The sequence below is a fragment of the Pan troglodytes genome, chromosome 1 (assembly GCF_028858775.2).
Source record: "Pan troglodytes isolate AG18354 chromosome 1, NHGRI_mPanTro3-v2.0_pri, whole genome shotgun sequence".
In the NCBI taxonomy this organism is placed as follows: Eukaryota; Metazoa; Chordata; class Mammalia; order Primates; family Hominidae; genus Pan; species Pan troglodytes.
In genome coordinates, this window is record NC_072398.2 from 117,503,423 (window position 1) to 117,515,899 (window position 12,477).

The following is a 12,477-nucleotide window of genomic DNA, read 5'->3' on the forward strand; positions in this document are numbered from 1 at the left end:
TAGGCATGCAGCACCATGCCTGCCTAATTTTTTGTATTCTTTGTAAAGATGGGTTTCACCATATTGTCCAGGCTGGTCTTCAACTCCTGAACTCAAGTCATCCTCCCACTTGGGCCTTCCAAAGTGCTGTGATTATATGTGTGAGTCACAGCACCTAGCTCCATCCTAGTTTCTGACTAAAACAATAACAATATGTGTATATACAGCCTGTCCTCAGAATTGATCTTCCATAGCCTAGACAGAGGTATGAGACACAAGGAAAATAGAGGCTACCTGGGAGAATGTTTAGAGCATCCTGACATTCACCATGAGAGGATTCTGTGTCTACAACCAGAGTTGAGTTGACTTCGTCTTCCTCAAATGTGATTTTGATGTTCTTGTGAGGCTGGTTGGAGTCACAAGGGCCGTGGCTATTTGAACAAGTGATGGCACATTCCTCCAGTGAGTCCTCAGGGACTTTGCTCTCTTCAGCCTTCTGCACCTCCCTGATGAGCCAGGTGGGACAGAGATGACAGAAGATTAAACACAGAGGGATTGGACCCCAGGGAGTCCTAGCTGGTTTTGACAGGCGGCATTAAGAGAGTGGTCCCAGAAAGCAAAATGGAGGTTCCCTTAAAGAGGGAACAGGCAATCCTCTTCTCTCTGCAACAGAGCATGGCTGCCATGGGAGCCAGAGAGGAAGAGAGCAGCTGGTGTTCAGGGCACTGGACAGATAGGAGCTGAGGAGGATGAAGACTCAGCTATCCCTGTATGGTACAGACATGACACTTGGCACACATAGAGAAACACGACAGCTGCCGCACCCTGTGTCTAAGCTGGGTTCAATTTCACATACTGTGGCCAAGGGGATGCGGGCTTTTGGCCCACCATAGATGCCAGAGAGGGTGTGCCTCCTAGACATTTTCATGTGTTACCACCCATTACTTGCTCCTGAGTATTCAGTGTTACCTGGGGGGAGATGATTTCTGCACTTTCTCAGCCTCCTCAACTTGAACATCTTCGTCATTTTCTATAAATACAAAATGTTCGTTCAGATATTTCCCACTTCACATTCCGCAAGCACAGTCAGCCCAACGTGCACAGAGACATGAACATCTACGTATGGTTCAGCATTGTACTGAAAACTCTCATGTTTTATCTTTCACAAAATGCCCTGGCATGGTTTCCTGATCCATCGGGCAATGCATTTCTGATGTGGAGGGCCACCATCAAGATGTGGCCAAATACTGAAAAGACCTTTTGCTTCCCATATCACTGGAGGCTTGTGCAGCCTCTCTCTGGACTTTGGCAGCTGTCTCCCCCATCCTGCCACAGATCTGATTCCCAGGCACAGGATTGGTGTCCTGTCAGAGTTCGCATTTCAAACCTCATTCTTTCTCTTAGGAGAGGACAAACTTGTCCCACAGTCCTCTATGCATCAGAAGATTTCAAGCCTCCAAGTGGCTTCTGCTGTGTTATTCAGGGACATTCTATCCATGGGGAGTGATCCAGTCTGAAGCACTTCCTACCACAAAACGCCCCCACATCAAGTGCCTTCTCCAACATCACACGGCGAGGGGCTTCATCTCATTTTGGAAAGCAGTTGTAAGTGTTCCCACATTTGAATGCTTCAGACCCTTGTAAGAGACAATTTGTCTGCCACGGAGAGAGAGAAACTCAGGAAGGACAAGTCATTCACTCTCTGACAGTTACTAAGAACATTGCCGAAAAGACAGCCTGGGAACCTTCATTCTTAGTCCAGAGCTCTTTTCACTCTAACAAGCCTGCTGCCATCGCAGCCTCCTTCCTGTCCTTTAAAACTAGATAGATGCTGCCTCTTGCTCCAAAGACCACCTTCCATCAAGGAAGGAGGGACACTTGCAATACTGTGACCTCCAAACCCATGGGTTTCCCATCTCTGTTCTTACCCAGGAAGTCCTGGTCATGTCATGGCCACATAGGTGTAGCAGAAAAAAACCCCACTGATACAACTGTCATTGTGAAAGTATGGAGGTCTGGAGCCTCTCATAAGCCTGGGGTTTTGGGTCATCAGGGCCTATGGCCACCTTACCTGGGCTGAGCTTTTGGACAAGTTGCTGTGCCAGTCTACACCCCTCAGCCAGCTGTTCTTGGAGGTCCTGCCCCTGGGACTTGTCCGGCTCATCCGGAGTGAGGAGGGCCCGGAGATGCTCATTCAATGAGCGGGCGGCATCTCTCCCTTCCCGTAACTTCTCCTTTAACTGGGTCAGCTCTCGTTCCTGAGAGTGAACCAGGACTTTATATTGCCTAAGGCGAGACGGTAGAGAAAATTTAAGAGTAGAAAGGGTTGAGTGATCCGTTCAAATATTGCAACAGAGACTTCTGAGACAATGTCCTCAAGGAGACCTTCAAGCAGAAGGTCAGCACATGTTGAAAGGAATGTCTGTGGCCAAGAGAAAGAATAGAAAATGGTTTACAGGCTTCCTCTGTATCAGAGAGGGCTCCTGCAAGATCCTCGATGATGTTCCATTCATCTTTCCCTTCTGTAAACAAAAGTAGGTGTCTTCCTAATTCCGTTTCAAAAAGACATCCTTTCAGTTCCTCACTCTGGCCATGGACATTTCCATGTGAAAATACACATAGTGCATCTGGCGGCCACTAGATACAAAGCCATGTACAGAAATGAGGCCAGATGCAGATGGGGCGAATTGAAAAGACGAAAGAAGAAAAGAATGACAGGGTCGAGAAGGCAACATTGATTGAGTGAAAGAATGAGAAGCCGCAGTCAGTCAGGAGGTGATTCTCACTAAGGGTAAGTGGGGTGGTGACGGCACACCATTTTGAGTATACTGAATGCTGCTGTGTGGTTCACACTCCTCTGGTTAATTTTGTGTTATGTAAATTTCACATCAACAATTACTTGTTTGAAAAAGAGAAAACAAGGCTCTGAGAAACAACTGCAACCCATACATTTTTATTATACTTCTTCTCTGCTTGATAAATACTTGTGTGTTGCGAGCCTGCCATGGCAATTCCTGCCCTTCCCCTGGCCCAGCTTCGTTCTTACTTCTCCCCACCGAGCTGTTGTACTTCAGAGATTTACACACCTGCCCCCCTGCCTGCCCCCATGGGGTCCCCTCACCTGAGCTCCTCAGCTTGCTTGAGCTGCTCCGCAAGCTTCTCCTCCTTGAACTGTCGTCGCTCATTCCTCAGCATAGATTTTATGAGGTCTTCGCACTCTTCATATTCTGAGAAAAGACAGACACGCCTGCCTCAGTGGAAGGCTGGACATGCTGCTGTGGTCATTGCCTACAGGGCAGGAGCCAGGTCCATCCCAAGGACAAAACTCTCCCCAGTACCAGGGTCTAGACAGGGATTTCCACATCTTTACTCTTCAGTCTCCTGACTTTCTGGCATCTGATCCTCCAAAATTTAGAGATGAAGAAAGAGAACCTCAAGGGCACATCAAGGAAGCTGACAAGATGATTCAACCACAACGAAGTGGAGTCAGAATTCACAGTCCCTGAGGTCTGACTCTGAATGCGGGGCCACTTTCCCAAGCCTTGCAGCCTCTCCTCTAAAACACTGCACTGGGGCATGAGTAGTGATTTCTTGTACAGTCGGGAAGGCCCCTAGGACTATGGGACTGATGGTTTCCCTTCTACTGGGAATTTCAAGGACAAGTATGCGAAAGATTTTTAAAATCTTTGATTTTTAAATCATATCTTCAGTTATGATTTTAAGAATCATATCTGAAGCATAAAGAGTGACACATAACACCATAAGGCCATGAAGGAAATATGCCCAAATGCTAATAAAATTTGTGTTAACTTAGAAACAGCAGAATGAAGAACTAATAGATAGTGTTTACTCTGTGCCAATAAATGTTCTAGGAGATTGACAAGAAATAGCTCATGTAATTCACTGCAGCGATTTACAGAGGTAGGTATTATTGTAGTACCCTCTGAACAGGTGAGGTAACTGAGGGACAGACAAGACAAGCAACTTGGATGGAGCCCAGGAGACAGGCCCACGGTCCCTGCTCTGTACACTGCACTGCTATCTCCACGCATTCTCGGGTGCGATCTTTCTTCCTCTTTAGCAACAAGACTCTGTGCCCCAGGAAGCAGGACTTCACTCTCACCAAGCTACTCTCTGCTTTTTATTCTTATTTTTATTTATCATTATTATTCTTCTTATTCTTATTATTTTTACCAGTCTTGCCCTGTCGCCCAGGCTGGAGTGCAATGGCAAAATCTTGGCTCACTGCAACCTCAGCCTCCTGGGTTCAAAGGATTCTCCTGCCTCAGCCTCCTGAGCAGGGGTGATTACAGTCACCTGCCACCACGCCCATCTACTTTTTGTATTTTTAGTGGAGATGGGGTTTCTCCATGTTGCCCAGGCTGGTCTCAAACTCCTGACCTCATGATCTGCCCGCCTCAGCCTCCCAAAGTGCTGGGATTACAGGAGTGAGCCACCATGCACGGCCCCTACTCCCTGCTCTTGATGCTGTCACTTATAGACAGCACAGGTTCTATTAGGAGTAGACTCCTCTTGAAGCCCCTCAGAGCAGGTACTGGCTACTATCACCAAGTTTCCCTCAGAGTCACTAGAACAGAGCTTTGCCTGTTGGGCCTCAACAGAAACTTGAACTGAATAAAAGTTCACTAGTCTCAGACATTTAGAACAACAGACTAGATGTTATTTGTCTGCAGGATCTTATATGGTACAGAGAGGATTCTTGAAAACACGATTGAGCCTCTTGGAGAAAACAGGTCATTCTGTGCCTGTGTCAGAAATCAATAAATGGCAGTTTAACTCTAGTCCCACCCCTACCTGATTGCAAACATGGAAAGTTGCTAAATACTTTGGTACCTCTGTCTTCCAACTTTGACAAAATGTTAAAATACCCATTTCTGTTTTCCTAGAAGTATGGGGAGGATGACATTATTTTTGATGGAGAGAGCACTTAGTTTCTCAGAGAGAAGACAGGACGTCGTTCATCACTTTCGTGATGGTGAGCCTATAGATCTTACTGTATTTCTTCTGTCCGTTGGCCAGGAAGCCGGCCAGTTGAGTTACAAAACATTTCTCTTGGAGGCTTCTGAACTGCTGTTTCTTCTCTGCCAGCTGGGGGCGCAATTTCTCATTGATTTCTAGAATGTTCATCTCTGCCTTCTCGCTGGACAAAGGGCCGGCTGATACCACCATGCTGACGTTTGTGGCAGAAGAGGTGGGGCCAGGGACTGGGGAGAAGAAAGGCAAGCACATGATGGGTTAAAAACCGGTGAAATCAAATAGGCTTAATCAGGACTGAGGGATGTCACTGGCAGCCTTGTCTACTTATTTGAAGATGTTGTTTCCCTGGTTTCACTCTTGTCATCTCCAGTCTTGATCTCCTTTAAGTCAACTTGTCTTAGCTATGCAGTCACCTTGAAACCAAGACATAAACACTTCTACACTTTTCTTGCTTATACGTTTCTATAAAGCAAGGCTTGGCCCTGAGATTTTTACCCCATGAGTGGCCAATGTTTCTGTGTAGCACAAAAGATTTCATTTTGCTTTTTTAATTTTTTTCTTTTTTTCTTTTTTTGTTTTTGGTTTGAGACGGAGTCTCACTCTGTCGCGCAGGCTGCAGTGCAGAGGCACAATCTCAGCTCACTGCCACCTCTGCCTCCCGGGTTCAAGCGATTCTCATCCCTCAGCCTGCCAAGCATCTGGGATTACAAGCGCCAAGTAACATGCCAGCTAATTTTTGTATTTTTAGTAGAGATGGGGTTTCGCCATCTTGGACAGGCTGGTTTCGAACTCGTGACCTCAGGTGTTCCGCCTACCTCAGCCTCCCAAAGTGCTGGGATTAAGATGTGAGCCAGCGCCCCTGGTCAGAGACTTACTTTTTTTTTTTTTTTTTGAGATGGAGTCTCGCTCTGTCTCCCAGGCTGGAGTGCAGTGGCACAGTCTCGGCTCACTGCAAGCTCCGGTTCCTGGGTTCATGCCATTCTCCTGCCTCAGCCTCCCGAGTAGCTGGGACTACAGGCGCCCACCACCGTGCCCAGCTAATTTTTTTTTTTTTTTTTTTTTTTTGTATTTTTAGTAAAGACGGGGTTTCACCGTGTTAGCCAGGATGGTCTCGATCTCCTGACCTCGTGATCCACCCGCCCCGGCCTCCCAAAGTGCTGGGATTACATGTGTGAGCCACCGCGCCAGGCCGAGACTTCTTATTAATAGCTAAGACGAGCCAATGAAAAGGAGAGAGAGTCTAGCCTGAGAGGAGTGAACGAGGGTGGGAGGATCGTCTCAGCCGATCCTCCCACCTAAGTCTCCTGAGCAGTTGGGACTATAGGCATGCAGCACCATGCCTGCCTAATTTTTTGTATTCTTTGTAAAGATGGGTTTCACCATATTGTCCAGGCTGGTCTTCAACTCCTGAACTCAAGTCATCCTCCCACTTGGGCCTTCCAAAGTGCTGTGATTATATGTGTGAGTCACAGCACCTAGCTCCATCCTAGTTTCTGACTAAAACAATAACAATATGTGTATATACAGCCTGTCCTCAGAATTGATCTTCCATAGCCTAGACAGAGGTATGAGACACAAGGAAAATAGAGGCTACCTGGGAGAATGTTTAGAGCATCCTGACATTCACCATGAGAGGATTCTGTGTCTACAACCAGAGTTGAGTTGACTTCGTCTTCCTCAAATGTGATTTTGATGTTCTTGTGAGGCTGGTTGGAGTCACAAGGGCCGTGGCTATTTGAACAAGTGATGGCACATTCCTCCAGTGAGTCCTCAGGGACTTTGCTCTCTTCAGCCTTCTGCACCTCCCTGATGAGCCAGGTGGGACAGAGATGACAGAAGATTAAACACAGAGGGATTGGACCCCAGGGAGTCCTAGCTGGTTTTGACAGGCGGCATTAAGAGAGTGGTCCCAGAAAGCAAAATGGAGGTTCCCTTAAAGAGGGAACAGGCAATCCTCTTCTCTCTGCAACAGAGCATGGCTGCCATGGGAGCCAGAGAGGAAGAGAGCAGCTGGTGTTCAGGGCACTGGACAGATAGGAGCTGAGGAGGATGAAGACTCAGCTATCCCTGTATGGTACAGACATGACACTTGGCACACATAGAGAAACACGACAGCTGCCGCACCCTGTGTCTAAGCTGGGTTCAATTTCACATACTGTGGCCAAGGGGATGCGGGCTTTTGGCCCACCATAGATGCCAGAGAGGGTGTGCCTCCTAGACATTTTCATGTGTTACCACCCATTACTTGCTCCTGAGTATTCAGTGTTACCTGGGGGGAGATGATTTCTGCACTTTCTCAGCCTCCTCAACTTGAACATCTTCGTCATTTTCTATAAATACAAAATGTTCGTTCAGATATTTCCCACTTCACATTCCGCAAGCACAGTCAGCCCAACGTGCACAGAGACATGAACATCTACGTATGGTTCAGCATTGTACTGAAAACTCTCATGTTTTATCTTTCACAAAATGCCCTGGCATGGTTTCCTGATCCATCGGGCAATGCATTTCTGATGTGGAGGGCCACCATCAAGATGTGGCCAAATACTGAAAAGACCTTTTGCTTCCCATATCACTGGAGGCTTGTGCAGCCTCTCTCTGGACTTTGGCAGCTGTCTCCCCCATCCTGCCACAGATCTGATTCCCAGGCACAGGATTGGTGTCCTGTCAGAGTTCGCATTTCAAACCTCATTCTTTCTCTTAGGAGAGGACAAACTTGTCCCACAGTCCTCTATGCATCAGAAGATTTCAAGCCTCCAAGTGGCTTCTGCTGTGTTATTCAGGGACATTCTATCCATGGGGAGTGATCCAGTCTGAAGCACTTCCTACCACAAAACGCCCCCACATCAAGTGCCTTCTCCAACATCACACGGCGAGGGGCTTCATCTCATTTTGGAAAGCAGTTGTAAGTGTTCCCACATTTGAATGCTTCAGACCCTTGTAAGAGACAATTTGTCTGCCACGGAGAGAGAGAAACTCAGGAAGGACAAGTCATTCACTCTCTGACAGTTACTAAGAACATTGCCGAAAAGACAGCCTGGGAACCTTCATTCTTAGTCCAGAGCTCTTTTCACTCTAACAAGCCTGCTGCCATCGCAGCCTCCTTCCTGTCCTTTAAAACTAGATAGATGCTGCCTCTTGCTCCAAAGACCACCTTCCATCAAGGAAGGAGGGACACTTGCAATACTGTGACCTCCAAACCCATGGGTTTCCCATCTCTGTTCTTACCCAGGAAGTCCTGGTCATGTCATGGCCACATAGGTGTAGCAGAAAAAAACCCCACTGATACAACTGTCATTGTGAAAGTATGGAGGTCTGGAGCCTCTCATAAGCCTGGGGTTTTGGGTCATCAGGGCCTATGGCCACCTTACCTGGGCTGAGCTTTTGGACAAGTTGCTGTGCCAGTCTACACCCCTCAGCCAGCTGTTCTTGGAGGTCCTGCCCCTGGGACTTGTCCGGCTCATCCGGAGTGAGGAGGGCCCGGAGATGCTCATTCAATGAGCGGGCGGCATCTCTCCCTTCCCGTAACTTCTCCTTTAACTGGGTCAGCTCTCGTTCCTGAGAGTGAACCAGGACTTTATATTGCCTAAGGCGAGACGGTAGAGAAAATTTAAGAGTAGAAAGGGTTGAGTGATCCGTTCAAATATTGCAACAGAGACTTCTGAGACAATGTCCTCAAGGAGACCTTCAAGCAGAAGGTCAGCACATGTTGAAAGGAATGTCTGTGGCCAAGAGAAAGAATAGAAAATGGTTTACAGGCTTCCTCTGTATCAGAGAGGGCTCCTGCAAGATCCTCGATGATGTTCCATTCATCTTTCCCTTCTGTAAACAAAAGTAGGTGTCTTCCTAATTCCGTTTCAAAAAGACATCCTTTCAGTTCCTCACTCTGGCCATGGACATTTCCATGTGAAAATACACATAGTGCATCTGGCGGCCACTAGATACAAAGCCATGTACAGAAATGAGGCCAGATGCAGATGGGGCGAATTGAAAAGACGAAAGAAGAAAAGAATGACAGGGTCGAGAAGGCAACATTGATTGAGTGAAAGAATGAGAAGCCGCAGTCAGTCAGGAGGTGATTCTCACTAAGGGTAAGTGGGGTGGTGACGGCACACCATTTTGAGTATACTGAATGCTGCTGTGTGGTTCACACTCCTCTGGTTAATTTTGTGTTATGTAAATTTCACATCAACAATTACTTGTTTGAAAAAGAGAAAACAAGGCTCTGAGAAACAACTGCAACCCATACATTTTTATTATACTTCTTCTCTGCTTGATAAATACTTGTGTGTTGCGAGCCTGCCATGGCAATTCCTGCCCTTCCCCTGGCCCAGCTTCGTTCTTACTTCTCCCCACCGAGCTGTTGTACTTCAGAGATTTACACACCTGCCCCCCTGCCTGCCCCCATGGGGTCCCCTCACCTGAGCTCCTCAGCTTGCTTGAGCTGCTCCGCAAGCTTCTCCTCCTTGAACTGTCGTCGCTCATTCCTCAGCATAGATTTTATGAGGTCTTCGCACTCTTCATATTCTGAGAAAAGACAGACACGCCTGCCTCAGTGGAAGGCTGGACATGCTGCTGTGGTCATTGCCTACAGGGCAGGAGCCAGGTCCATCCCAAGGACAAAACTCTCCCCAGTACCAGGGTCTAGACAGGGATTTCCACATCTTTACTCTTCAGTCTCCTGACTTTCTGGCATCTGATCCTCCAAAATTTAGAGATGAAGAAAGAGAACCTCAAGGGCACATCAAGGAAGCTGACAAGATGATTCAACCACAACGAAGTGGAGTCAGAATTCACAGTCCCTGAGGTCTGACTCTGAATGCGGGGCCACTTTCCCAAGCCTTGCAGCCTCTCCTCTAAAACACTGCACTGGGGCATGAGTAGTGATTTCTTGTACAGTCGGGAAGGCCCCTAGGACTATGGGACTGATGGTTTCCCTTCTACTGGGAATTTCAAGGACAAGTATGCGAAAGATTTTTAAAATCTTTGATTTTTAAATCATATCTTCAGTTATGATTTTAAGAATCATATCTGAAGCATAAAGAGTGACACATAACACCATAAGGCCATGAAGGAAATATGCCCAAATGCTAATAAAATTTGTGTTAACTTAGAAACAGCAGAATGAAGAACTAATAGATAGTGTTTACTCTGTGCCAATAAATGTTCTAGGAGATTGACAAGAAATAGCTCATGTAATTCACTGCAGCGATTTACAGAGGTAGGTATTATTGTAGTACCCTCTGAACAGGTGAGGTAACTGAGGGACAGACAAGACAAGCAACTTGGATGGAGCCCAGGAGACAGGCCCACGGTCCCTGCTCTGTACACTGCACTGCTATCTCCACGCATTCTCGGGTGCGATCTTTCTTCCTCTTTAGCAACAAGACTCTGTGCCCCAGGAAGCAGGACTTCACTCTCACCAAGCTACTCTCTGCTTTTTATTCTTATTTTTATTTATCATTATTATTCTTCTTATTCTTATTATTTTTACCAGTCTTGCCCTGTCGCCCAGGCTGGAGTGCAATGGCAAAATCTTGGCTCACTGCAACCTCAGCCTCCTGGGTTCAAAGGATTCTCCTGCCTCAGCCTCCTGAGCAGGGGTGATTACAGTCACCTGCCACCACGCCCATCTACTTTTTGTATTTTTAGTGGAGATGGGGTTTCTCCATGTTGCCCAGGCTGGTCTCAAACTCCTGACCTCATGATCTGCCCGCCTCAGCCTCCCAAAGTGCTGGGATTACAGGAGTGAGCCACCATGCACGGCCCCTACTCCCTGCTCTTGATGCTGTCACTTATAGACAGCACAGGTTCTATTAGGAGTAGACTCCTCTTGAAGCCCCTCAGAGCAGGTACTGGCTACTATCACCAAGTTTCCCTCAGAGTCACTAGAACAGAGCTTTGCCTGTTGGGCCTCAACAGAAACTTGAACTGAATAAAAGTTCACTAGTCTCAGACATTTAGAACAACAGACTAGATGTTATTTGTCTGCAGGATCTTATATGGTACAGAGAGGATTCTTGAAAACACGATTGAGCCTCTTGGAGAAAACAGGTCATTCTGTGCCTGTGTCAGAAATCAATAAATGGCAGTTTAACTCTAGTCCCACCCCTACCTGATTGCAAACATGGAAAGTTGCTAAATACTTTGGTACCTCTGTCTTCCAACTTTGACAAAATGTTAAAATACCCATTTCTGTTTTCCTAGAAGTATGGGGAGGATGACATTATTTTTGATGGAGAGAGCACTTAGTTTCTCAGAGAGAAGACAGGACGTCGTTCATCACTTTCGTGATGGTGAGCCTATAGATCTTACTGTATTTCTTCTGTCCGTTGGCCAGGAAGCCGGCCAGTTGAGTTACAAAACATTTCTCTTGGAGGCTTCTGAACTGCTGTTTCTTCTCTGCCAGCTGGGGGCGCAATTTCTCATTGATTTCTAGAATGTTCATCTCTGCCTTCTCGCTGGACAAAGGGCCGGCTGATACCACCATGCTGACGTTTGTGGCAGAAGAGGTGGGGCCAGGGACTGGGGAGAAGAAAGGCAAGCACATGATGGGTTAAAAACCGGTGAAATCAAATAGGCTTAATCAGGACTGAGGGATGTCACTGGCAGCCTTGTCTACTTATTTGAAGATGTTGTTTCCCTGGTTTCACTCTTGTCATCTCCAGTCTTGATCTCCTTTAAGTCAACTTGTCTTAGCTATGCAGTCACCTTGAAACCAAGACATAAACACTTCTACACTTTTCTTGCTTATACGTTTCTATAAAGCAAGGCTTGGCCCTGAGATTTTTACCCCATGAGTGGCCAATGTTTCTGTGTAGCACAAAAGATTTCATTTTGCTTTTTTAATTTTTTTCTTTTTTTCTTTTTTTGTTTTTGGTTTGAGACGGAGTCTCACTCTGTCGCGCAGGCTGCAGTGCAGAGGCACAATCTCAGCTCACTGCCACCTCTGCCTCCCGGGTTCAAGCGATTCTCATCCCTCAGCCTGCCAAGCATCTGGGATTACAAGCGCCAAGTAACATGCCAGCTAATTTTTGTATTTTTAGTAGAGATGGGGTTTCGCCATCTTGGACAGGCTGGTTTCGAACTCGTGACCTCAGGTGTTCCGCCTACCTCAGCCTCCCAAAGTGCTGGGATTAAGATGTGAGCCAGCGCCCCTGGTCAGAGACTTACTTTTTTTTTTTTTTTTTGAGATGGAGTCTCGCTCTGTCTCCCAGGCTGGAGTGCAGTGGCACAGTCTCGGCTCACTGCAAGCTCCGGTTCCTGGGTTCATGCCATTCTCCTGCCTCAGCCTCCCGAGTAGCTGGGACTACAGGCGCCCACCACCGTGCCCAGCTAATTTTTTTTTTTTTTTTTTTTTTTGTATTTTTAGTAAAGACGGGGTTTCACCGTGTTAGCCAGGATGGTCTCGATCTCCTGACCTCGTGATCCACCCGCCCCGGCCTCCCAAAGTGCTGGGATTACATGTGTGAGCCACCGCGCCAGGCCGAGACTTCTTAT

General features: G+C 47.0%; 2 protein-coding genes across 4 annotated transcripts in view; one reads left to right on the plus strand and one right to left on the minus strand.

Annotated features, from left to right (window-relative positions):
• The window catches only part of LOC134810593 (uncharacterized), a 277,013-nt gene that overhangs the window by 88,106 nt on the left and 176,430 nt on the right, over positions 1-12,477 (plus strand). The window lies entirely within an intron of this gene.
• NBPF7P (NBPF member 7) overlaps positions 1-12,477 on the minus strand; it is a 548,664-nt gene that overhangs the window by 35,427 nt on the left and 500,760 nt on the right. The window contains 10 exon segments of the mRNA XM_063815759.1: positions 274-485; positions 949-1,009; positions 2,051-2,265; positions 3,101-3,206; positions 4,995-5,204; positions 6,572-6,783; positions 7,247-7,307; positions 8,349-8,563; positions 9,399-9,504; positions 11,293-11,502. Coding sequence (XP_063671829.1) covers positions 274-485; positions 949-1,009; positions 2,051-2,265; positions 3,101-3,206; positions 4,995-5,204; positions 6,572-6,783; positions 7,247-7,307; positions 8,349-8,563; positions 9,399-9,504; positions 11,293-11,502 — 1,608 coding nt within the window.